Here is a 27,290-nt window from a genome sequence, read left to right on the forward strand (position 1 = left end):
TGTCGCTAAAAGCCCATAGCTTTTATTTTATCAACAATTTCTGTGGGTTCTACGGGATTCGTTTTTCATGTTTTGTCCAGTCACGTCAACAAAATTACTTGCAACGGTTTCACGACCGCATGTTACCGATTGAGTTTTTGAAAAGCTGAAAGTAGTTTACCATTACTATGAAAGATTTGAATTAATTGACATTTCGATTAAAATTAAAAAGCTGAATGCATGATCATCGTCACAGAACTTAGGAAAACTAGAACATTCCGGGTATGCTGGTGTCGCTACTGATGAATTCGCTACTTCTTGGGAATTGCTGGTAAAAAATTTCGTTTTGATTCCGTGTCCGTATATTTGAGCATTGCTCTGCTATCTTCCATATATCTTTCATATTGATCATGTACGGACTCTTTAAAGCAGTGATTCTCAACCGCGGCTATAAGGGCGTCATGCGGCTCTTAACTATTTTTTCTGTGGCTCTCATTATCGTTTAAAATTATTCATTTTCAATGAAAATTAATCGAAGACTTGAAATTGAAAGACTTGAGTGCAGTAGTTAAATTGATGTTATTGTAACCATTAGATAGTTTGTGGTTCAACTATTTATTGTGGTGTCATAGTGTTTCTTCCCACAATGTTTAGCCTACGTTTCAGTACACTTATTTCATCGTTTTCAGTAATCACAAGAAGAATATCCCATACGTACATTGTGCGAAGTTTAGGTATTTTCGATCAAAATATTTATTTGTTAGTTTGTCAAGTCAAAATGTCAAGCCAACTTTTTATAATTATATATAATCGGTCATTTAAATGCGATCGTTTGGTTGCTATTTTAATTTGCCTTGTTTTTATGCGGCTCCTTACAACTTAAGGTTCGAAATGTGCCTTTGGAACTAAATAAGGTACCGTAGGTTGAGAACCACTGTTTTAAAATCAATATCAACTTCTCCCAAGGGTAAGTTGCCTTGATCTAACATTGATCAGACATCTTAAAAATCCAGATTTGGGCTCGTAGAAGACTTGACATGAATTGCTGTTGTCATTACTAGAATATAGTAAATCTATCTTCGTACGAAGTTAGACAACCTAGGTGCAATTAATTATTAACTTTCCGGAGTTCAAGATATGAAGGTATGTTCATACATTAACATGCTTGCATGAATACATGTGTCTATTTTCCGACTGATCGTATAAAACAGATGCCTTTTTATGCTATAGAACAGCATATAGCATATTATGTAGTTCAGTATAAATCAAAGTTCGAAAAAGGTATACAACTAGACCTTAACTTTGACTAGTATTACGTGGTCTGAGGCATTTGATTCCAAACTAAAAACTCGTCACGGACAGGTCTAACAAAAATTCAAGTAGTTCAAGATCAGGTTGAAAATAGGTGTGTAAACCCAGATAGCCTAATAAATTATATCCCTTTCGAGAGATCATAAGTTCTGGTTTGATTGAAATGAAATTTTCTCATTTGAAGAAGCAAAGAGAGCTGCGAGTCGAGCATCATGATTTGTTTTTGTCATCATCGTCAACAGCATGCCCTTAGCATTAGAGAACTAACCATAGCACCTTGGTTTTCCTGACTTTTAAATCTTTTATTTTGGCATTCAGTACAGATCGCAAGCGACCATCTGAGGCTTTCGCAACCATTGTGACATTAGGCTTTAGTGAATTAAATGCACTTCTTGCATCTATGGCAGCCAACATCTTTAGCTGAAAAGTTGAGCAGTACAGCCTGTTCCTATCCCACCGAACTCAAAGCGACAGATAAAAATTTTTTTTTAGTATGTTAGTGTACGTTGAATATAATGTATACCTCATAGCTGTTTTCGGGACCGTATTGACATTGCTTAATTCAAGCGTCAATCGATATTGAGCAAATATTCTTCTATTGAGCAAGTATTTGATCAAATTATCTTTTTCGAAATTTTCTTTATTGAGTGACGACACAAAAGATTCATGTGTGCAAAACGGGGCGTTCACTTTTTTGTAGACTCTTTTATCAACACTTCATTTGCAAACAATGGTTTTTTGAATACGCAGGAAATAATACTATCCCGTATCTCATCATTAAACAGAAAACTGATTCCGATTTTTTAGCGAATGTACGCTATTATTTGCCTATGCTAGTTTTATTTTTGCCTCTCTTCAGCTGGGCTATATGATTGTTCACTGTTCGCGCCTTATTCTTTATTCAGATATTTACTCGTTATTTGCTTTTTATGCGACTCGCACCTTTTTGTACCCAGGCCTTCAATCTGTTATATTTAGTGAAGTCAAATAGTTGAAAAGCAACAGCGAAGCATTACGTAAAAAAGCAACGTTTAGTTATAGTATGAACAGATCTGATAGATAGACAGAGTTATCAGACAAAGTTTGCTCATAGGAGAGTGACTATATCCATAATAACGCAGGTAAAATTAAAGATTCCAAACGCAGTGATAAAACAATTCTAGACGTTTTTAGAGTTGATTATAAAATATTTATTCATATGATATAATAATGAACTGATAATATTCTGAGAAACGTCTATAACGCTTTCTAATAGTTTGCCCTCTTGCAATATATCTTGTGGTCGGTGACCGTACATTTGAACCCAAGTACATTTGAACCCATGTGTATATCCGCGGGTTCAATTAATATGCGGGTGCTAAAACCCATGGGTTAAGTTAGTATGGGTACAAATATCCGTAAAACCAAAAAAAATCCATAGGTGCAATGGCATGCAGGAGCACTTGTCGTGGGTTCAAATGTACGTGGGTTCAAATGTAATGAAACCTTGTGGTCAAATTATAGTTATGAGTCGTTACAAAAACGCCCACAATCTTCATTTGACTATTCTATGAGCAACTGTTGCGATATAATATTACGAACGAGATTTCTTAATCTGCAGTTCAACACGTAAATTACTGATGTATTATTACCAGGTGTATATCCTGTGCTTTAGTATGATCAACCACTATTTTGTATGCTGAACATTGCTCATGCTCTCAACTATAGGTGTTTTCGTCTTTACTCGTGTCGTAATGCAAGAGTTAATCTCATACTTGGGCGGCGCAACTCATCCGAGAACAACTTTACGCCCCATTGGAATAATAAATAAATACAAATAGATGATACTCTTTACCAAATTGTCGACCATAATCGGAAATCAAAATAATCGCTGAACATATATATAGTAGTATTTGATTTCCTAAACTCAGTGACTATTTCAAATTATTGGTCACATTGTGTATAAAATCTTTCGTACGTAATATAAGCGTACGGACAAAATACATCTTCGCCGAAAAAAATGGGATATTCCCGAGGTAAACGAAATAGTAAGTAAATAAAAATAGGTTTTAATTTTGCATGATATCGTATTTAGTACGCTGCATAGCGTTCTGAAGTTCATTTTCCATTCCAACCGGATTTAGACGATGAGGTCGCGGGAACCCAAGTTGAATACCGAACAGCGACTCCCAGAGTTCTAATATCTAATTTGAAATAATATAGTTATAAAATTACTGATATTGACGTTGAGTACCGTACCAACTAACATCGCTTACCAGAGATCATATTGAAGAGCCACAAGACCAGTGGCTCTTTTTTAACCTTTTTCAGTTCGCGGACCGGTAAAATTTCAAAACAAATTTTGCGGACCGGCGGACCTTCAAAATTAACCAAAAGTGTCATGAACAAGAAACATAATCAAAAGAATGCAATTAGTGCAAAAGTAAGCGGTGCAAAAGAATCCAATTCAATTTAATGAAAAATTTGCTGCTGTCTTTTTATTATTATACGTGTTAAACGCGGTTCTAATGAAGTTTCTGCAAAGCGAGGTAAAAAGTTATGGGACTACGTGAACATAAAGTCTTGCTGATTACTGCTGCACTTCTCTTGGGGCTGTACTTGATCGGACAAACTTTTCAAATGGTAAAGAAGGTAGTTCTGAAAAATGTTTTTCTGCGTAATTAATGAAGCACTCGATTTAAAATTTTAAGTTAACTTGCTGCTTTTTATTTTCCCTTCCCGGTCTTACGAAATTCATCCGAAGATGGGCGTACATTTAGATATATATATAAGATTTAGAGGACACCTTCACACAACAATCATTTAAAAGTTGGCTCAAATGTTACTGACAGTCAGTCGCGGCAGCCAGTTGACATTGATAATAGGCAATAGCAATTTATTGGTTAACAAATCCGGCAATGTATACAATTTTATTTTGTTTTCTTGTTTTTCTAAATCAAGTCACTAAATAAAAAAAAATAGGTATTCGAGTACCGTCAGAACAAAACTTCTTGTTGTAAATTAGCTAAACTCTTTACTTTATTTGTAAATCAATAATTTTGCCACGATTACGACTATTTTCGAAACGATAGTAGTCATTCAAATATCCCTGACCAAACTAGAAAATAGAGAAGGTGGCATGTTGCTCGTCAGTCGTCGATAATTATTCTCCGGAATAAAAAACAAATATTATCTGATACAAATAAATACCTACTATTGATAATTGTATTGTGATATAGATTCATTTCATTAAAGAAATCACATTTTATATATTATACAGAGAATCGAGAGTGGTACCCCGGAGAGATATGAAATCTACAGGTCCCAGCTCGACCATAATTCCACCACATATCAAGCAGGTATTTGCATCATGCTTCATATAATATAAGAGCCTTGCACTTACTTAAAAAAGTTTTTTTTTTTCAAGAGAGAAGCATGAAGTTTCGTCGTGAAATGATGCTCAGTGCATGTCGTAAATATTCGAAAAATAGGCCATCCTCTTCTGACGTGACGTATGTAAAAAATCCATTCCTAAAGACAAGCTTATTTTTTTCTGACAAGTTTAAGGTGAGACATTTACAAAATATCGCAGTATTAACAGGCCTGTTCTGCACAAAACTAAATGTTATCTACTGATACAGTGTTTTGCATTTGGAACTACTGTTCTCGAACAATGTATCTAAGAGTTATTTATACTATTATTATTTTAGTCTGATAATTGCCACTTTAATTATTGCGTACTGATGGATTCACTTTTAGAAAAATCATATCTTATTAACATAAAGATGCTTGGGATTTAAACGACAAAACAAACTATTTCTTTGCCATCCTTAATAGCAGCAAGGTGTGATCAGAGGACTCATTCGAAATTAAGGCCTTCGTTAAAAACATCATATTTACATTTTTTTCTTCTGCAATATGATTCCATTTATTTCTTCTAACTTAGTTATTCTTTCTAGTTTGAATGTGTATTCTATTGCAAGTTATTTCAAATTCTATCTTATTTTGCATCCAATTTCATGTAAAAGATGTCATTAAACTGACGAATTTGCTTACCTATTAAGGAATCCTGCAAGCGTGCTCTATTTTTGAAAACAAAAACTGTTTCAATTTTTCTCCACTTTCTAACATGAATTTTACTTTTGCTTTGTGTCCTATAAATTTTCATTCAGCCGAACATTTTCACGGTTTCGATTATACGATGTGTAATGACTGAATATTAATAAAACAATAATATACATCAGTTGATAATGAAAGACAAATAATTAATAAATATATGATGAGAATTTAATAAAAGAAATAATATTAATACATAAATTGATCAACAAGTGAGAAAACATTTGCGGAAAATGACACCTTGCTATTATGTAAATTTTTTTTATAAGTATTTCACCATTTGAAATAAAATTGTATTGTTCTAAGGTTCTATTCTGTCAAATACCAAAATGTGCCACGCGCAGTCAAGCGAAGTTTCTGGCAGCAGCCGACGACCTCATCAAAGAGTCAGAAATGGATACTGTTACTGAAATTCGAGCTACTTCACTTATAGAAAGACATCTTTCTGCAAGACGCATACGAAATATCAACGAGATTGCTCGAAAAATGAATACATACAGCAAAGTTGTCATTGTTCGAGAACCATTTAGTCGCCTGCTTTCTGCATATCGTAACAAATTGGAGAACAATAAAAGACGTGATGGTTATGCTGGTGCAGCTAGAAATATTCACGAAAAATATGGCGAAGGGCACGGAGAAGAAATGGACGGTGCACCTGTTATAACATTGAATGATTTCGTTTCGTATTTGGTAGACCCCAAGTCGAATGCGCAACTAGACCAACACTGGAATTATTTCCACAGACTGTGTTCCCCATGTGAAATCCAATACGACTATATTGTTCATGTAGACACCATTGATGACGATATGGCCTTTATAATAAACAAATTTGGATTCAAAAATCTGACTTTTCCACCTTCTTTCAACAGTTTCACTGACAATGCTAAGGTGCAGAAATATTTTGCCGACGTATCCCCAAATTTAGTGGAACCACTTTATGAAACTTATAAAAAGGATTATGAACTATTTGGATTTATGAAACCTTCTAAATTTCAAGGATAATAACAAGTAATTACATAGTGTTGTGTTTGAATGTTGTAGTAAGTGCCAGCAGCTGGATTTGTTTATTTATTGCGACCACAAAAATACGAAAAAAAATGAAACGATCGTATTCGTATTTGCCGAAGTTTTTGTGTCTTGACTGCTATTTCAACAGTTTACTATGATCAGATAATGCCATCTATAATGCAAAATCTTATTGAATTTTTCATCAATGTGGATATTACGCGAGTAAGGCTCAAAAAGTTCAGAAAGTGTGTCGATCTCGATGCGTTTCTTTATTTTGGTCCAAGTCCAATTCTAGAATATCTGCCACATTAATAGTTGTAACCCTAATTTAAATATCCAATAGTTTATTGAGTTAAACTATCGGTACTGTTTTTTATTTCACAAATTTTATGACAGTTTCCTTCCCGTCGTATATTATTTTTTTTATTACATGTAATATCATACCGGTATTGTTTGCAATTTAGTCTTTGCTATAAATTTATTAGAGTCTGGTAATTTCTCTCTTTGTATTTGGTATATAAGTCTTTAAAAATTTCATTAGTTATAAATATTTTTGTGCGTACTGTTTGCCTTTTTTTAGCGTTACATTTTGCATTTTCTATAATTATTTTTTTCATAGATTTTTTTATTTTGCCTTCCGTCAGATTTTTTGTTTTTCAGTAAGTTTATCCGAGATAGTTGCATATTTTAATTAATCTGCGAAATAGTCTCGAATATGTTTACTGTCGAAACTATTGGTATTCAGTACTTGTTCTTCATTCAGGTAATTTCTCAAACCAATCTGTATCAGCGTTAGGTGTCGCTGAATAAATACCTCTCTAGGTCCCTCGCAATTCCGGTCAAACAATTAACATAATCAGTACATTTATTTGTTGTATCAGTTTTCTATACACTTGTGTTTCGTGATGACAAATAAACGAATGATTGATATTTGAGCTCTTATGACACAACTTACTTTTTCTTGTTTTGTGTAAAATATTCGATAGTTGTATGTTTAAACACGTGACTCAAGCGAATTATTATGTTCGTTGATCAAGTGAAATACACAATAATATTGTGCTGTTAGCGTAGTTTATAAGTTGTAATACCCAACTTCTCGAACTTGTTTGTAGTAAAATGCTCTAGTTTTAGAACTAGTTTATTACCTCAAGCAACTATACAAGTCAGTCAAATAAAGTATGTATAACGATAGGAAAAGACTGTCTTTGAAAGTATTTTCGTCTAAAACACGAAACTGACGAGATTTATACCGCATAGATCGATTTTTAATGAATGATATAATTTAGACAATTTACCCAGCAACGATTGAATCGAACTTCAAATTTAAGAGTTATCAAAAATAATAGCAACAATTTGGGAAACTTTGGCGACTGTTGAAAATACATCAACAAAAAAAATCAACAAAATGCTACGAAAAAACTGAAATTGAATTTTGAAATCGAAATTGTACTAAATGTTTAATATATCCTGGAAAGAAATTCATACATATTCAAAATAGGGGCAATTTGAGAATATAAAGTACATAAATTATGTGTCCAATGATTAAATCTCGCACTAACTATTACACTCTAACTCTGTTTAGCTCTTTTTGCTAATCGTTTGACTTACTTGAGACCCAACAAATCCGCTGTTCTGATCATTTTTCCATCCGGCCCAAATCCTGGTTCAATTTCAGAACCAGGGGGAGGAGGATTCTCTTCATCTACCACATATGATATCTTAATTCTCATTTCTGCTGCCAATGTATTAGTGTTCTCTCGATCGTCATCATTGCCCGTTTTTTTACGCAGATACCTGGATAAAATGTGAAAACATGGGAACATTGTAAAATACATGAGTGTAGAATCAAGTTGACTGCACCGCGGATATTATCATTGTATTTTTAAAATAAAGTACCAAATAAAGTATGCTTGGCCCATTATGTGTTTTTAATCACTTCAATAATTAAAAAAAAAGATATACTCTATAACTTAGACTATACGATGTGTAATGATCGAATAATCATAAAAAAATGATACATAAGGTAATAATGGTAAACAAATAATTAATAAGTAATAAGGAATAATGTTAAATGAATTAATCAACACTGGAGAAAACATTCAGCGGAAAATAAGTTCTTGATATCACATATAAAAATTTTGTAAGTATGTCACCATTTCAATGAAAAATAGTTAAATTGCTTGAAGGTTCTATTCTGTCAAATACCAAAATGTGCCTCGCGCAGTCAAGCGAAGTTTTTGGCAGCAGCAGACGACCTCATCAAAGAGTCAGAAATGGATACTGTTACTGAAATTCGAGCTACTTCACTCATAGAAAGACACCTTTCTGCAAGACGCATACGAAATATCAACTAGATTGCTCGGAGAATGAATACATACAGTTGTCATTGTTCGAGAACCATTTAGTCGCCTTCTTTCTGCAACAATAAAAGATGTGATGGTTACGCTGGTGCAGCTAAAATATTCACAAAAGATATGGCGGAGGGCACGGAGAAGAAATGGACGGTGCACCTGTTATAATATTGAATGATTTCGTTTTGTATTTGGTAGACTCCAAGTCGAATGCACTACTAGACCAACACTGGAATTATTTCCACAGACTGTGTTCATCATGTGAACTTCAATACGGCTATATTGTTCATGTAGACACCATTGATGACGATATGGCCTTTATAGGAAACAAATTTGGATTCAAAAATCTGACTTTTCCACCTTCTTTCAACAGTTTCACTGACAATGCTAAGGTGCAGAGATATTTTGCCGAAGTATCCCCAAATTCAGTGAAATCACTCTATCAAACTTATAAAAAGTATTATGAATTATTCAGATTTATGAAACCTTTCGAATTTGAACGATAAAAACAGGTAATCACCTAGATAGGCTAATGTGTTTCAAATGTTAAAGTGAGTGCCGAGGTTTTTGCGTCTTGACTGCTATTTCAACAGTTCACTATAAAAACAAAACACACTGTGATTGGGTATCAGATAATGCCACCTATAGTGCCAAATCTTATTGAGTTTATCATCAATGTAGATATTACGCAAGTAATGCTCAAAAGTACAAAAAGTGTGTCTATATATATATATGCGTTTCTTTAATTTGGTCCAAGTCCAATTCTAGTATATCTGCCACATTAATAGTTGTAACCCTGATTTGAATATCCTTCAGAATGGGACGCAATAATTTATTGAGTTAAGCTATCGGCACTGTTTTTTTTTTACAAATTTTATGACAGTTTCCTTCCCGTCGTATTTTCTTTTCTTTATTGCAGACATTGTATACATATGATATCATACCGGTGTTGTTCGCAATATAGTCTTTGCTATAAATTTATTAAGTCTGGTAATTTCTCTCTCTGTATTTGGTATATAAGTTTCAAAATTTCATTTGTCAATTTTTTTTAATAATTCATTCATTTGATTGGAAATATGTTTAGAAAACCCATTCATACCCAAACTATTTTTTGAGCCCCAAAGGCGGATCTTGTTCAAATTTTGGGTCAATTTAACGCATTTTTGTGAAATTTACGTTATTTTGTTGTAATAAATGTATTTTGTTGAATTGCTCCTTTGATCATAAACGGTTTGTGTGATCAGATTCTACATAATGACGTTCAATTTACAATTCTATCTCTCCGTCGCTATAAATTAGAAATATTTCGCACAGAGGAAACACGTTTTTATGATCTCGTATAACTTGCAGCAGGATTTCGCTAGCGTTTTGCGGATATGACAGTGGCTAATATTCGATCTTTAACGAAAAGTTTGCTTGCGATACGTGCCACTTGTACTCTGGCTTCTGTACATTTTAATAGTATATAATATATGCATTACGCTAATATTAAACAAGAGATCTCTGCTCAAATATTTGGACACGCGGGCTAAACAAAATATTTTATCACCAATTCCCCGAAAATCGGAGTAGCGTGATGGTACAGGGACTGCCATAGCTTTTCCAGGTCATGCGACGATGATCCATTTTTCATAATTCAGTTTCAACGTGAATTGAAATACCAAATGATCCGAGTGACTATAATTCTCTATAATAAATTCCCCAAAACTATATGCGGTAACTCATCAGTTCTTCTAACGATACCGCTGTCGTAGCTTTTCCAGGTCTCGTGACGATGATCCATTCTTTGTGATTCAGTTTCAACGTTAATTCGGATACCAACTGATCGAGTCACTTCCGTATTACCAGACCAGGTCCCACAGTCCAACGTCTCCTATCGAAAACTTCCCACTTTAAGCACTAGATCCACCGCGTTCGTTGAGCACGGAATCGGCTGATATGCGCTCGCGGAACCACCACAAGGTGGCAAATTTTGGTGACGTCATAGCACACAAAAAACGAATCCCGTAGAGCTCACAAAAGTATTTGAAATGAATATAAGTAATAAAATCAATTTTTAACCACTGAAAATTAGTCGAGTAGTTGAAAAAAAAGGCGATACGAAGAAGAATACTAACAACAAGGACAAGAACAACAACATAATAACAAAACGATCCATAAGTTCACTACGTGTCCAATAATACGAAAACGATTCATGAGTCCACTCCGTGTCCAACGAGTAAAATAAATTAGTAATACTACGCGCAACGCAAGGTATACAACGTAAAATTCCTACCTGAAATCATCCACGGTTGAAAAACCTAACTGACCTAGCCTATTGCCATTCTGTACATTGAAGATAATTTGCATGTAATTGACTTCATTAAGATCCAGGATTGATGAGATTGCTACCGCCAAAGTGTCGAAGGTACATAAGCTGATTCTAGAGCGCTTGAAGTGCCTAAGCTATACTAGTCTAATTGGTGTGGTGACATGAAACTGAATAAAACATGCGTCTCGAATTTCAAAGGAAATTTAATGACAAAGCAGGATCACAAAGGGTCATTGCCCAGTAATATTACCGGTATTCCATTAGTATATGTACCGGGTTAAGGTTAGGCCATAATTTCATTCCGATTTCCCGTATTTTAGTTTTATTACGAGTTCGGGGACTGTTTGTGTTAGCCAAGCTAAGATACCACCCGTAGGCTTTCATCCCTTTACTCAACTTGGCGTGAAGGAGACACAAAATTAGTTACCTTCATATTGGTACTTCTGAAACGCCAAATTGCCTGTGCAGCTAAAGTGGGGGCGAGTGAGAATATTTTCATTCTGGTTTATGTACAAATCAAAGCCAATGCTGTAAAGATTGTTTAGGATAGATGTACTCCTGTCACAGCATCATCCAGACTGCCGTTCCTCCCGCCCAAAGCTGTTGGCATACAACAGGGGTCGGCAATCTACGGCCCGCGGGCCATATTCGGCCCGCAAAGTTAAATAATCCGGCACGCGATGCTTCACTGAAATTCAGCGACAAAAAAGCGACTGCGAATTTTAACCATAATTCAATTTTATAATCTACGCACGATCGGCTGAAAAGCCCCACAAGCAACTTTGATTTTGTTTCTGGAACACGGGAGTTACGAAACGATTTTTTCTTTTTTCTCTCGCTTTGCGGACTTCCGTTTTCTTGAAAACTAATTCGGGCTGTTTACTTCGTTTGATGTCAACGTTGCAACGATACAGTTGCTGAAAATATTCAAATGCAATTTCTTGAGATGTAATGCAATGAGGAAATTAAATCTATTTTCTATTCGTGAGATGTGTCACTGCTTGATTTTTATAAGAAGTATCTTCTTGAAGGGAGTTTATATCCAAATTTGAGAAGCTATCAAGCGTAAGGCAACAACATGTGTGACATTGAATGTCATTTGTACATTTTAAGCCTGGTAAGACGACTTGAGTCACGAGTCGTCACGGTGTTCGCTTGCTATTTAAAGTTGAAATTTAAACTTCTGATCAGGGTAAAAAATGTAATTTATCAGCCACCCGTTCGGTTTTTAACTTTCCTAAAAAATATGTTCGGCCCGTCAAGATTGCAACCCTTGATTTTGGCCCGCGAGCGACAAAAGGTTGGTGACTCCTGGCCAACAATAAAGAGGTGAATTTGCATGTCATAGTCATAGAACATTGTATTTATATCATTCACTGAATGGAAAAAATAAACTTGAGACTATGATTTCTTTGGTATCGGCCATATAGTCAAATTTCAGATGAACAGTCTGCGTTACACAAAATAAACATATTGTCGGGAGTAAGTAAAAATACCCAGATAATATCAATTATGTCAAGCTATCCACAAACAAGACGTAATCTCAGCAAAAATGCAAATTTCCGAAAATACTTGATGTTAAAAATGTTTTTAAAAACTTCTGGGTGTATTGAGTTTTAAATGCCTAAATCCGCTGAACTACATTCACTTCTACGGCTTGGTCTATGAATGACGCATTATATGTAAGGCCGCAGTTTAATTTTATATTGGGAAACTTGGGAAATGCAATATTTATTTTAGGAATATGTATTGATGGCTAGCTAGCTAACTGACATTCATCGTTGATTACACGGTCTGGTACACACAGATTGTCGGCAACCGACAGGGTAAGTGTACGCTTCAAATATTCAGGAATGAAATTCAATGATACAAGATGAAGGTAATAGCAGCGGGTTTCCCTAAAACTGGAACAAAATCTGTTTGCAAAGCCTTGCGAACTTTGGGATATACAGTCTATGATTTCGAAGAAAACTCTACCTATTTAGCTGACGACTGGGCTCAGATTTTACACCATGGATGGACAACAGAACATTTCCAGAAAATGTATAAAGATATTGACGCTGTAACTGACTACCCGGCGTGTTGCTTCTGGGAAGAAATCTATAAAGCTTTTCCAGATTCAAAGGTTTTTAGACTTATACTAGACGTTATTATAATGCTGTGATCTTGTTATCAAGGACGCTGATTGGAACCGAGGGTCGCTCGATGTATTAGGAACAAGATGGCATAGTCAACACTGTTTGCATATAGTTGACATCATTATGGCCTGTCTGATAAGCAAACAACCAGTCTCCGTATTTCACGCACGGGCTGTCATTTGAGAATCACGTTTATAATTCACCGGATTCACGCACTAAGCGTCACTTGATTTTTACGATTTTTTTTATCAATTTATTCATTAGATAGGAAAAAAGTATGCTTAGTCATTTATGATATATATGCGTAATTTTCGCCCAAAGTTTTTTGTTTTATAATCGGACAAAATATTTCCGAATTTAATTGAGAGCTGAAAACGGCAAATGAGAAAACGTCCAGGTAAAAAAGGTTTATTAGGATTTACATATTTATCCCGGGGAGAGGAAAGCCGATAAGACGGCTTACCTATAGTATATGACAAACCACGGCCTCTCGTCCGGTTACCTTTCCATGCCTGGTATGGGATTAGTTGGTTATTTGTTTCTAGGAAGCATGGACATGATGATGGGGGAAGCCGTAATCGACCGGCGGTTACGTGAACTCCCCTACGGCGGCGAGGAGTCCAGCAATCCTCTCGCACATAACGACTCCCACATGGGATTCGAACCTGCGAACCCACGCAGAGTAATCGGAGGTGCGATGGCGAGCGTATCCCCAACTCTTAGCACGATGAGCCACACCGCCACGTAAATAATTGCTTATCTATATTCAGATTATTTTAATGATCAGGGATGATGAAGAATCCTGGTTCACGAGTGCAGCAAATCAAATACGAGAGGGTGAGAGCAAGATGATCTTGCGACTATTCACTTTGATATCACCGACAGGAAACAGAATGATGGTTAATGTTAAAAATTATGGTGAGAAATTTTTAAATCAGTATGAAAGGAACCAGTTCAATTGTAATTTCGGTACAAATTATAGTAGTACTCAACATTTATATTCTTTGAGGATGCATCCATAAAGTTAGATAATTTTAAAATCATAAACCACTTTTACTTTTTATGGATTATTTTGCATTTTAATAAGCATCTGTCGTTTTGTTCCTCCTAGGTAGAATTGCTTTTGGGATAAATGATTCATTTTTATGGAAGCCATTTAGTCTGTCGTATCTGAATGAACAGCTGATGAAATTGAAATACAGGGCTCATAACGCATATGTTTTGCAGGTAAATTCACCGATATGTTGTTGATTTATCATGTTAATGGGCATGGAGTAGACATATGAATTTTTTTCTAATGCTGTTATTGTAATTGTGGCCAAATATTAGCTTTCGAACTTTTAAATAACCAGTTCTCAAAATAGAAGTTTGTTCGTTGAGCATATTACTTTTGCAGCAAATCACATTTTCCTAGAATGCCTGGTAACAGTTTTTTTCATTCGGAATTATGGTGCCTTTAGAATGTCTACTACGAGTATTTTGTTGTTCCCATGTCGAATTGAAGTTACAGCTATCGCAAATTTCTTTTTCTGCCTAAACAGTTTAGCGTTTAACGTTGTAACTACGTAGAAATTTTGATAATATTCAAACCGATTTAGAATGCTCCTCCGGAAAAGCTTCTCGTATTCAAGTGTTCAGAAGGATGGGAACCTTTGTGCAAGTTTCTAGATGTTCCGATGCCTGATTTGCCGTTCCCGCACAAAAACAAAGGTGCAACCCTAACAAACGAGATTTTAGAAGGGAATCCATTTGTACAAAAGATGAAAAAGGAAGTTCAAATGGCACTATTCGTAATAGTAATTTGTACCGCTATTGTAGTGTATTTCTTTTTCAATAGTTAGATAGTTAATATTCGTTTAATAGTAAACCATTGAAATTTAATATAATAGTAGCGATTGTTTTGTCGACATGCTCATAATAAAAAATAACAATGAGGCTTCATCTTGCGTTGGTTTTATTTGGGGAAACGCATAGACCAAAATATATGGATTGAAGACTACTATTCTCTAAGATAAATAGATAGGAACGATATTATTATCGAGAGCATGCGACATAGAAATTTCTCATTACTCAGGACCACGAGAAGTGCTAACAAAATACATTGAACAAACACTTCCATTAGTATAACATTTATCCCAGTTCTGGTCTTTTTACTGTGGTTCTTAGATCAGCTACTTAAGATACCGGATTGGTATTTTAAAACGCAGCTCCGTTGAGCCTTTCCCGACGAAATTTGAGAGAAATGTATTTTGTCTCACACCTCGTGGATGTTCGGATTTCATAATGTAAAACAATAATCATACCCGAAAAAACAGCACTGAATCAAAGACCTGCACAATAAACATATGAACAAATGTTGACATAACATAAACATGGACATTTTAGTCTGTGACACATTGCAATTGTATTGGCGTTTGGAGTACAGGGACATTGCAGAATACACCAAGACGTAATCTCAGCAAATTTATGCTGTGATGGCCACATTCCCGGAAAACCTTGATGTTAGAAATGTTTTTCAAAATTCTGTTTGTATTGAGTTTTAAATGCCTAAAACCGCTGAACTAAATTCAATTCTACTACTTCGTCTATGCATAGCGCATCATATGTAAGGCCGCAGTTTATTTTTATATTGGAAAATCTTGTTTAATTGCATTCTTTATTTTAGGAATACGTATGTAGATTTGAGATATATTGCAGAACTTGATACATCAGTCTAGCTAGCCTATCTAGCAGACATTCATCGTTAGCTACACGGTCTGGTGCACACAGATTATCAGCCAGCCTCAGGATAATTGTACGCTCCAAACATTCAGGAATGAAATTAAGTGATACACGATGAAGGTAATAGCGGCGGGTTTCCCTAAAACTGGAACGAAATCTGTTTGCACGGCGCTGCGAATTTTGGGATATACAGTCTATGATTTCGAAGAAAACGCTACCTATTTAGCTGACGAGTGGGCTCAGATTTTACACCATGGATGGACAACAGAACATTTCCGGAATATGTATAAAGATATTGACGCTGTAACTGACTTCCCGGCGTGTTGTTTCTGGGAAGAAATCTACAAAGCTTTTCCAGATTCAAAGGTTTGTAGACGTTATTATAATGTTGTGATCTTATTATCAAGAACGCTGATGTGAACTGGGTGTCGTTCGATGCATTAGGAACAAGATGGCATAGTCAACAGTGATTGCATATAGTTGACACCATTTTGGCCTGTCTGATAAGCAAGCCAGTCTCCGTATTTCACGCACGGGCTGTTATTTGAGAATCACGTTTATAATTCACCGTAATCACGCACTAAGCGTCGTTGATTTTTACGATTTTTATTATCGATTTATTCATTAATAGGAAAAAAGTATGTTTAGTCATGATATGCGTAAGTTTTTTGTTTAATAATCGAACAAAATAATTCCGAATTCAATTGAATGCTGAAAACGACAATTAAGAAAACGTCCGTGTAGAAATGGTTTATTGTAATTGCTTTTCTATCCATATTCAGATTATTTTAATGATCAGAGATGATGAAGAATCCTGGTTCATGAGTGCAGCAAATCAAATACGAGAGAGTGAGAGCAAGATAATCGCGCGACTATTCACTTGGATATCTCCAACAGGAAGTAGAATGATGGTCAATTTTGAAAATTATGGTGAGAAATTTTTAAATCAGTATGAAAGGAACAGTGCAATTGTCATTTCGGTACAAATTATAGTAGTACTCAACACTTATATTCTTTGAGGATGCATCCATAAAGTAAGATAATCTTAAAATCATAAACCACTTTTCCCTTTTATGGACTATTTTGCCTTTTATGATCATCTAACGTATTGTTCCTCCTAGGTAGAATTGCTTTTGGGATAAATGATTCATTTTTATGGAAGCCATTTAGTCTGTCGTATCTGAATGAACAGCTGATGAAATTGAAATACAGGGCTCATAACGCATATGTTTTGCAGGTAAATTCACCGATATGTTGTTGATTTATCATGTTATTGGGCATGGAGTGCACATATGAATTTTTTTCTAATGTTGTTAGTTTCTATGCTGTTTTTGTAATTGTGACCAAATATTAGCTTCCCAACTTTCAAAATGCCAGTTTTCAAAATGGAAGTTTGTTCTTCAAAACTATTACTTTTGCAGCAAATCACATTTTCCTAAATTCCCTGGTAACATTTTTTTATTCGGAATTCTGCTGTCTTTTGAATGTCTGTTACGAGAATTTTGTTATTCGATTTGTATTGTGGTTATAGCTATTGCAAATATCTTTTTCTGCTCAACCCGTTCAGTTTTTTTCATGTTGTAACTACGTAGAAATTTGAATGATATTCAAACCGATTTAGAATGCTCCTCCGGAAAAGCTTCTCGTGTTCAAGTGTTCAGATGGATGGGAACCTTTGTGCAAGTTTCTAGATGTTCCGATGCCTGATTTGCCGTTCCCGCACAAAAACAAAGGTGCAACCCTAACAAACGAGATATTAGAGGGGAATCCATTTGTACAAAAGATGAAAAAGGAAGTTCAAATAGCACTATTCGTAATAGTAATTTGTACCGCTATTGTAGTGTATTTCTTTTTCATCAGTTAGATAGTTAATAACAGTTCTAATTTGATATAACAAGAGCGATTGATTTATCGACATGCTCGTAATAAAAAATACGAATGAGTCATCATCTGGCGCTAGTTTTGATTGGGAAAACGCATAGACCAAAATATATGGATTGACGACTACTTTAGACTTGAATTAACGCATTCATGACACATAAAACTTTATAGTTATAGGTTAATGAGGAACGAGATTTCCCGTTACTCGGAACCACGCGAAGTGCTAACAAAATACAATGAACAAACACTTACGTTAGAATAACATTTGTCACAGTTCTGGTCTTTTTACTGTGGTTGGTAAATCGAATACTCAAGATTCCAGATTGCTATTTCAAAACGCAACTACCCTTGAGCCTTTCCCGACGAAATTTGAGAGAAATGTATTTTGTCTCACACCTCGTGGATGTTCGGATTTCATAATGTAAGACAATAATCATACCCGACAAAACAGCACTGAATCAAAGACCTGCACAATAAACATATAAAAAAATATTGACATAACATAAACACGGACATTTTAGTCTGTGACACATTGCAATTGTATTGGCGTTTAGAGTACAGGGACATTGCAGAATAGACTAAAACCCGGTGTGTAATGAAACTTATCTCCATGTGGCACAAAAAAAACGAATTAATAATTTGAAGGTGTTGCATTTTCTGGTGGAATTTTCATCCAAATTTAGCTGTGCTGTAAATATCCATGGATTATAATATCGCGGAATTTTTTCAATCGGTGCTGGACTTTTCTTGTTTATACCGTGACTTATATTAAATGAAAGCGTGAATTAGCTAGTCAGGTACTCGTTTAAGATGCTCTGGATTTTATTAAATGCTGAATCTGTGAAAGCGGCGATGTGACTAGCGACCTCGATGGTTATAGAGTATTTTACGCATTTATTTCGGAAAGACAGAAAGTTTATAAAATAGCTAAATCATGTAGCGAATCATTATCTTTTGTTAACCGTCGTTCTGGGTATAGCTATTTCCAAGACACTTGACCGTATTTTCATCCCACAGGATTAACAAGAGAGCGATGCTTAAATATATATACACGAAGATCACAACCAAATATGCAATCTGTCGCAGCAGACTACCGGTACCGCAATGTTCACGACTTCACCTGACAACCAGATCAGTGAACCGCCACAAGGTGCGCAATTTTGATGACGTCATCGCACCCAAATAAACGAATCTCATAGAGCCCACTGAAATTTTTAAAATATAATGAAAGGTATTCTGGCGAAAAGTACAATCTGTAACCACTAAAATTTTCAAAGCAATTGGTCCACTAGTTGATGAAAAGAAAAAAATTTCACAAGAAGAAGATAGAAAAAAGAAATGTATATGTATCCATATGTACACTTCATGTCTAATAAGAAAAGACGAGTACCGGCATACAATGTCTGCGCTAGATGTGAGATTGAGCTCAAAAATTCCAGCTTGGCCCGACCCGGGCCCGTGGGTATTAAACCCGAACCGACCCGAGGCGGACAAATTAACTGGATTTGCAGGCCAGAGCCCGAAGCAAACCAGAAATTTCGTATTTTATTTAGAAGTTTTTTGAATTCCACACATAGTTTTAGTATATATATATTTTTTATAAACATATATTAATGTAAAACAAAGTCAGCGATAGAGAAGCCCGACCCGACCCGCACGCACGCCAATCTCTGCAAATCGTTATACACACAAAAGCGTTATAAGCAAGTAAAACAATTGAACAATATTAAATATGGCAAGTCGCTGGGCAAATAAGACGTAATGCAATCAAAAATGTCAAGTTTTGCTCAAGTACTTCATGTTGGAAATGGTTCGTTTACGGCAGGGCTTCCCAACATGCTCCAGGTTGACCCTCATTGGTCCACAGCGCGATTCCATGGGGTCCACTGATGAAGTTATATTAAATGAGTACTTTTCCTTGAAGATATTGCACTTCTCATATGTTGTTGGATGAACTGATATAAACGAAAAAGCACTTGTTAGATTAGTGCTTAGTGTATTAGTGTTAGTGGATTAGACCAGTGATTCCCAAAGTGGGCGATATCGCCCCCCAGTGGGCGAAAACGATACAGAGGGGGGCGAAAAAGTTGAAAGGGGCGATAGGGGGGCGATTTCGCGAAACCTGTTTTATGTTCGGCGCACCTAATTCTGTAATCTGTGTGCATTCGCAGGCTTGAATCACGTGGGCGATTATCACACGCGAAAGGTTTTCTGGACTCGTCTTCGCAGTAAGGTACGGTAGTTGCGTATCCCAGTGGTCGGCAAAATACGGCCGGAGTAAAATAATCTGGCCCGGGACGATTCACTGAATGGACCTTCCCCGACCTTTGATCGCGGAAAATTCTTCCCATACTTTACCATTTTAAATTTTTCGGTGTTTATTTTAAGTGTGGTTTCGCGAGTTGTTGCCTGTAAAATGGGGTATTTGTTTCAAACTATCATTCTAATACACACCATTCAACAATCTGTTTTTTAAAAGTACCGATAAAGAATTTGATCCTAGTCTATCACAGCTATTCCTACACTAATTTTTGATTCCTGTAATTTAACTGAAACTCATAAGAAGACAAAGTAATCATTGATTTATTTGATTCATATTTAAATTTCTGAAAAACAACTAAAAACTAACGAACATAATTCAAAATCGCGAAACTGAGGTAATGTTCACGACCACGCCTGAGAATCTGTCTGAGTGAGCGTGTCTGAGCGGATGTGAAAGGGGGCATTGTCACGTTTTCTGCATCTTGCTGATTGGCCAATGTTACGAAGTAAACAAGGAAGTCTATGTCCGGGTAAACATTCAAACGGCGGTTTTGACGATGATTTTTTTTTTATTTATAATCTACGCTCGAGGAGTAAATTACATTTTTTTACGTAACAGAATTTATCGTGAGACACGTTTGGACTAAATTTTATTATATCCTAAAGCAAAGAACTGGGATTAGTGATTCCCATTTAGAAAATATTCCAATCTTGGCGTCGTAAAGCTATCCAGCGTGATGCAGCAACAAGACAGTGCCACATTAAATGTCATTGTAATATTTTTTTAATAAGACGACTGAGTTGAGTTCACGAATTGTCGCAGTTTTCGCGCACTGTTCCGTTTTTAATTTCAAAAAATTTATTCGACCCGCAAAAAATATGGCAACGCTGAATTTTGTCCCGTGAGCGACATAAAATTTGCCGTCCCCTGGGCCGTAGCCGATAGTCGATCACCCGAGTCGGGGGCGATGAAGTTGTATAAACTACTATAGGGGGGCGATTGTCGAAAAAGTTTGGGAACCATTGGATTAGACTGTATCTAACTGAAAAATATCAGAAGATTAATGGTAATATCAGGATACTAAATGTTTATTCATTGTTTTGTAACCATATTTTTACTGCTTTTTAAATCAAATTTGAATGTTAGAATTAATTCTACGGGCATAGAATAATGGCTAATTTTAAGAATATCGGCAAGAAGTGTTTTCAAATCTGGTAGAGTTCATTTTGGACGAATTCATCTGGCGATAGACATTAGGTCCTATATCTCGACAACGTAACGTTAAAATCTTCTTCAACTTTTGCGTGGTTTCTTCTTCATTATATAGCCTATCTTAAACATAAGTTGTTTTGTTCCCTTTAGATAGAATTTCGGAGCTCCAGAAGTATGTGCACAAAGATGGCACACATCCTGAACATAGTATGTGTATCAGGTTAGGGTTCAGGCTGTGCGCCATCTTGGTTCACATACGTCGGGAGCGAGTAGACCTACAAATTGTTTGCTAAATTGCCGTATTTTGTTGTTGTTGTTGTAATATAACACCTCCCCGACCCTTAAACCCAGAAAAATTTTCAATATACTTTACCATTCTGAATATTCAACTATCTGCCATAAAAAGTACTGGTAGCTAATTCTAGCTATTGGGAATTTCAATTGTATTGTCACCGGTGGCATTTTGGTGTTTACCCAATGTTACAGAAGTAAAAAAGGAAGCCGATGCTCGGAAATCATTCATTGCGTGCGATTGTCTTTAAATACCGGTGCGAGAAGAGTCTTCTATACGGCTTTTAATAATATATTTTTTTTTGTATTCAACTAGGATCCCTGGCGAACGTAGTCCTACCCGAATTCTGTTGTGCTATTTTTTGAATATCTATCAATTTGCTACGATGCGTTTATAATGATCGCGTAAAATTTAGGCTTCACATTAAACTGCTCGAAGTTTTAAAAAGTTCTCCGCCCTTGGCGGTCGGCTATTTTAGCATACATTTTTAAGTTGATTGGCTTGTTCACATGCTCTTCATAAATTTTTATGAGAATATAGCGAACCACAAGATTTCGTTTTGAAAAAGTAGAAAGGCGAAAATTTAGGCTCAATCAGAATGAGTAAAACAAATAAATCTTTTTGGATGTAGTATCATCATGTTTTCCAAAAATAAAGACTGCAAATTCCAAATTGTCATATCTGTGTCTTGATACTTTTGTATATATATATTATTGCATGATACTATCCATATATGCAAAACTGGTGCCAGAAAATTTAGATTTACTTTTTTTAATCGCAGGAGTGCGTTTCTACGGATTAAATTGGGTTTGATGTCGCAGCTTTGCACTAAAATGACTTTATGGAACATTTGCAAGTGGAAACAATTGTGCGGGCATCTACCCTCATTGTTCTATAAGAATACACAATTAACTACGTTTTTTGTGATCAATTTTACATCCTTGACCTAAACATCATGGAAATTTAAATAAATAAAATGTTTAGTAAAAATTTCAATTCGGCAGTTTCAACAACTTCTTCAAGTCTACAAGTGTATCGTTAGTGACTTCGGGCACTCCATCAGCCGCATAAGAGGGTACTACTTACGTAATAGCTAAACAAAAAATCATGCCATCGATGTGGTTACGACTAATCAAGTAGGCCTAACACGACCGTGGATCCTTGTGAAGTCAAAGGTGATCATTGTTCAATTGCCACTTCCGGACGAAATTGTGTCCAAATAGAAACGTAGTTGTGGTGTTGAGATTTAAAATCCGCACTCATCCAAGTTGAGACTACACACCAACACTTAGAAACTGGCCAGTTAAACAAAGTTGAGCGAGCAAAACGTACTTGTATCTTGATTTCGATGTCAGATCAGAAGAAATTGGATTTTGTGCTTCCATGGAAATAAGTTTTGTAGTTTCTTGGGATAAATTTGGTATACGTTCAATCTTTTCTAATATGTGATGTAGGTTATTTTGCAATAAAATATAAAAATTGAGAAAAAATTTTTTTTTTAAAGCGTTGTATAACTGTGTCCGTAAATTTCCTAATCTAAATAAATAATTATGAAAAGCCGAACAGTGGACATGGAGGCGCAAATACATCTACATCTTGATGTGTAGCACCAAAAGCTATTCTTAAAAATTAAATATTTTTTCGCGTTAAATATTTTTTCGCATATTTTAGATAGATTTAAGAAAAGCTACTAATACGATATAGTCTTAAAAATATTTTTAATTAGAATCAATGCGAGAATTATTTTTGTTTCATAAAATAAGGTGAAAATTCCAATTGATATAAAAAAGTTTTTTCAATAGTGAATTATATGATTGTAATTCTTTCAACATATTTATGTTGATTCATTCAGCGTTTATCAATACATAAAAAAGTTACAGTAAAATGAAAAATTCAAATGAATCGAAAACAAGTGATGATATTTTGGCAATGGACTCAAACTCATCTGATATATTGTTCAAACCTCGACTAGGGTTGGGCTCGACGGATAACGAAAATATTGCTCTCCGGAGAAATCACCGGGAACTAGAATTGCTTTGCAGAAAACAGAAAATGCTCGGAATTGAAAAAGAATATGTAATGAAAATAATTGACTTGAACTCAAAAAGTACACAGGTACACAGTATTTATTGTTTTTAATTGAATCAACATTATATATAAACACTTTGCAAATAACATGCAAAAATATATTTAACTATACAACAAAAATTGTTACATCGATTTCACATACCACATCAAAATTTCGAGAAACTCCGAACAAATATGTAGTGAAGAAACATAAACATAATAACGTAGTCTTCCATATTTGCAAATTGAAACAGCATTCAGCTATTTTATTTCTTGTATACGATGATTCATTAGATATTTGCTATTTTGATTTATTCGGTTATGTCTCAGTAGAAGGTAAACCGTATTAACAAGTCATCGTTTAAACAATGTAAAAGAATCCGAAGTGCTTTCGAGATCTATAACATAACGCTACTGTCCAGGTAAATTATAGAAGACTGACAAAAAAGGTGGGTCGTATCAAGTCTCATTTAACTGAAGATGAAATAAAAGAGATGGAGAACGACGTTATGAAAAAAGAATTTGCAGACAAATATAGAAAGATTTTGCATCAGGTAAGAGACTTTTTTTCTAACAGTGAAATTTTATCAACGAGAAAAAAACCTCATAGTGGGAAAAAATATGATAGAAGTAAAAATAGGTACTTTATTTTCTTTATCTCAACAGACAATGGATGACCCAGTACAAGAAACTGGAAAAATCGAGAAGAATGGGAAAGAAAACGATGAGGTAGATAAAGATGATTCAGTTCTCCCAACGGTCGCAGAACAAGATGAAACGGACATTTCTGAAAAAGTTTACCAAACTTCAACTGAGAAGTATATTTTGATTTGATGTTTCATCAATAAAAATGCGAAATCAATATTTCCAGCAATAAATATTTATAACCTAATGACAATATGATTAACACTATTTGCATGCAAGCAAACGATCCAATTTTATCGAAGTTTCAAATCAGTATTATGCTTTATATGCTGAGTTAGTTTGAATAAATTTATGAAAAAATTATATAAAACTCTTTTCTTATTTATTCAGTCTTAACGAAGAATGAAATATGTTGTGATTAGTAAAGAAATAGTTCATTTTATAACTTCCTTACAATGAGAGTAAAATCGATAATTCATTTTTGTATAAAAATCGAAAACCTTATTAAGATACTTATGTGTTCTTTATTAACAGAGGGAGGAAAAATTACAGTCAAACTTCGCAAGGTCAAAGAACATCGTCAAGCAATGATTTGTTTAACAAAGATGATACAAAAAGACCTAAAACCTGTCCAAATTTGGGAGAGAAACCAGGTAAGTAGGCCTATGCATTGGTCCATTGAAGGCACTCTGGGTGACAATAAACTTTGATATTTTTCATGAGGTATTTTGATTGTAAATATTTTGCGATTCTCTCTGTTACACATACACTATACCAGACACAATCCTCGAAATCCAAATTGAAGCCGACAATGTTATCGGCTGAAGCGTCGTTTGACATTTTTCATACAATAAACTTTATATATATATTGGAGATTTAAGAAAAAAAAATAAATAAATAAAAAAAAATGGAGATTTAAGATACGATAACTCGAAATACTGAGGGTGGCTGTTATCTAGCGTGAGGCAGGTTTGAAACAATTGATGTCAACAATTGATTGATCATCACATTCTTAGGCTATATGTAATTTAACCTAAACCGATAAATAGCTTTCTGTCATTTATTCAAAATATGGATGAAGCAGTGTTGAAAAAATTTTGACAGCAGAAATTTGTAAAAAATATATTAAATATATTATTTATCATTTCCCAAATATATTTGAGAGTTGTATATTGCAGGAGACGAAGATCCTGATTCGGCCGATTTGGAGGAAATAATACCCAGCCTTGAAAGTCTTCTCGATCAGTTGCACAATGTAAAGCCTCAACAATTTTACGAAAATCAAAGAAAACTTAAACTCTATGATATTCGATTATTACATGAAGAGTTAGAAGCAAAAAAGAAAACACTTTTTCGCAATGTAGATGCGATCATTAATTGGTTTGTATATTTATTTATAACTAAAAATTAAAAAAAAATCATGATAATTATCGTTTAACATGACAACTGTTATATTTAACAATTAGCGTAGAATTTTTTTTTAAAGTTGTATAAATAAGTATTCATTTTTTTAGGGATAAGAAGAAAGATGAAGCAGCGGAAGAAGAAGAAGCGAGGAGAAAACAGGAAGAAGAAGAAAATAAGAAACCAAAAAAGAGAAGAACAACATTCATGAGATCAGTTTTACGAAACTTTTCCATGGAACTTATGATGAAGACAATGCAGCATGGCTGGACGGACTTGGGGAAATGCAGGTTAGTTGAATTTCGAAACCAAAAATTTCCTGAAATAAGTTCAGGAAACACGGAGAGGTATTTTTACTGAAAAAAATATGGCTGAATTCAGTCAATATGCTTCATTACTGGCTGTATTTTGAACAACCGCGCCTAATAGGAGTGAAAATTATCTCTCTACTTGTGATCAAGTAAGGTTTTTGTTTTTTTCAACCGGCTATCAACTTCATTTCGTAAGCTCATCACGTCTAAATTCATCTCATAGCCTGAATTTAAAAACAGGTTGAGGATCTCAAAACTCCTAATAAAATGTCATAGTATCAGAAAATGTGGCGTTTTTAGTCGGTTTGATAGGATCTAGTGACAGACCCTTCGATACTCTAACGCTTACAATCCTAATTAAAAATCCGTCTAACAATGTTCGATTACGAAATTCTGCTGTATAGGTAATATCCGCGGTGAAGTCAACTTGATTCTACACTCATGTATTTTACAATGTTGCCATGTTTTCACATATATCCAGGTATCTGCGTAAAAGACCAGGCGATGATGACGAAGGAGAGGGCACTAATACATTAGCAGCAGAAATGAGAATTAAGATATCACATGATGTAGATGAAGAGAATCCTCCTCCCCCTCGTCCTAAAATTGAACCAGGATTTGGGCCGGATGGGAAAATGATTAGAACGGCGGATTTGTTGGGTCTCAAGTCATACGATTAGCAATGGGAACTAAACTAAATTAGATTATGATAGTTAGAGCAAGATCAAATCATTAGACACATAATTTATGTACTTTTATAGTCTCAAATTGTCCCTATTATTGCAGAGGTATGAAGATTTTCCCAGGATACACTAACATTAGTACAATTTTGAATTCAAAATTTCATTTTTTTTTCTGGCATTTTATTGATTTTTCTTTTTTCAACATTCGCCAAAGTTTACCAAATGTTGCTATTATTTTTTTTAACTTTTAAATTTGAAGTTCGATGTTGCTCGCAATGGGTGGGTATTCAATTTTTACTAGGCAAAATTGTCTAAATTATATCATTCATTAAAAAACGATCTATGCGGTATAAAATACCAAATCTTATCAGTTTTGTGTTTCAGACAAAAATACTTTCAAAGACAGTCGTTTTTTATCGTTATACATACTTTATTTAAATGACATGTACAGTTGCTTTAACTAATAAATTAGTAATAAAACAAGATCATATTGCTATGAGAAAGCTGAAGAAGTTGGATAATAAAATATATAAATATGTTAATACCACTATATGATTGTGTATTTCAGTTGATTTACGAACAATAATGATTCGCATAAGTCACGCGTTTAAGGATACA

The 27,290-nt window shown here is 34.8% G+C and overlaps 3 protein-coding genes across 4 annotated transcripts; all 3 read left to right on the forward strand.

Annotated features, from left to right (window-relative positions):
* The first annotated feature begins 1,990 nt into the window (after positions 1 to 1,990).
* LOC120347916 (carbohydrate sulfotransferase 10-like) lies at positions 1,991 to 7,323 on the forward strand. Of its 2 annotated transcripts, none has more exons than XM_039418027.2 (4): positions 1,991 to 3,921; positions 4,550 to 4,628; positions 4,697 to 4,836; positions 5,692 to 7,323. In XM_039418027.2, the coding sequence occupies exons 1-4, from the start codon at positions 3,829 to 3,831 to the stop codon at positions 6,385 to 6,387; spliced, it is 1,008 nt and encodes a 335-aa protein (XP_039273961.2). In that variant the 5' UTR covers positions 1,991 to 3,828; the 3' UTR covers positions 6,388 to 7,323. The 2 variants fall into 2 exon arrangements, with proteins under 2 accessions (XP_039273961.2, XP_077974060.1); XM_078117934.1 differs by having other exon boundaries at positions 1,991 to 3,912.
* A 5,434-nt stretch (positions 7,324 to 12,757) lies between these two features.
* LOC120347915 (uncharacterized) lies at positions 12,758 to 15,692 on the forward strand. The gene is made up of 4 exons (XM_078117994.1): positions 12,758 to 13,180; positions 13,964 to 14,111; positions 14,305 to 14,420; positions 14,792 to 15,692. The coding sequence occupies exons 1-4, from the start codon at positions 12,929 to 12,931 to the stop codon at positions 15,032 to 15,034; spliced, it is 759 nt and encodes a 252-aa protein (XP_077974120.1). The 5' UTR covers positions 12,758 to 12,928; the 3' UTR covers positions 15,035 to 15,692.
* A 199-nt stretch (positions 15,693 to 15,891) lies between these two features.
* Positions 15,892 to 27,290, forward strand: LOC120347890 (uncharacterized). The gene is made up of 11 exons (XM_039418004.2): positions 15,892 to 16,280; positions 16,697 to 16,844; positions 17,036 to 17,151; positions 17,536 to 17,647; positions 23,535 to 23,677; positions 24,052 to 24,183; positions 24,296 to 24,447; positions 24,809 to 24,927; positions 25,453 to 25,654; positions 25,789 to 25,968; positions 26,471 to 27,290. The coding sequence occupies exons 1-11, from the start codon at positions 16,029 to 16,031 to the stop codon at positions 26,667 to 26,669; spliced, it is 1,755 nt and encodes a 584-aa protein (XP_039273938.2). The 5' UTR covers positions 15,892 to 16,028; the 3' UTR covers positions 26,670 to 27,290.

This window comes from Styela clava, chromosome 11 (assembly GCF_964204865.1).
Source record: "Styela clava chromosome 11, kaStyClav1.hap1.2, whole genome shotgun sequence".
In the NCBI taxonomy this organism is placed as follows: domain Eukaryota; kingdom Metazoa; phylum Chordata; class Ascidiacea; order Stolidobranchia; family Styelidae; genus Styela; species Styela clava.

Excerpts from the sequence above, each read along its gene's own strand:
- LOC120347916 (XM_039418027.2), top strand. The coding sequence starts at position 3,829 with ATGGGACTACGTGAACATAAAGTCTTGCTGATTACTGCTGCACTTCTC. Across the intron at positions 4,629-4,696 it reads TTCCACCACATATCAAGCAG|AGAGAAGCATGAAGTTTCGT; the intron begins GTATTTGCATCA and ends TTTTTTTTCAAG. Across the intron at positions 4,837-5,691 it reads TTTTTTCTGACAAGTTTAAG|GTTCTATTCTGTCAAATACC; the intron begins GTGAGACATTTA and ends TATTGTTCTAAG.
- LOC120347915 (XM_078117994.1), top strand. The coding sequence starts at position 12,929 with ATGAAGGTAATAGCAGCGGGTTTCCCTAAAACTGGAACAAAATCTGTT. Across the intron at positions 14,112-14,304 it reads GGTTAATGTTAAAAATTATG|GTAGAATTGCTTTTGGGATA; the intron begins GTGAGAAATTTT and ends TGTTCCTCCTAG. Across the intron at positions 14,421-14,791 it reads ATAACGCATATGTTTTGCAG|AATGCTCCTCCGGAAAAGCT; the intron begins GTAAATTCACCG and ends AAACCGATTTAG.
- LOC120347890 (XM_039418004.2), top strand. The coding sequence starts at position 16,029 with ATGAAGGTAATAGCGGCGGGTTTCCCTAAAACTGGAACGAAATCTGTT. Across the intron at positions 17,152-17,535 it reads ATAACGCATATGTTTTGCAG|AATGCTCCTCCGGAAAAGCT; the intron begins GTAAATTCACCG and ends AAACCGATTTAG. Across the intron at positions 25,655-25,788 it reads GTAGATGCGATCATTAATTG|GGATAAGAAGAAAGATGAAG; the intron begins GTTTGTATATTT and ends TCATTTTTTTAG.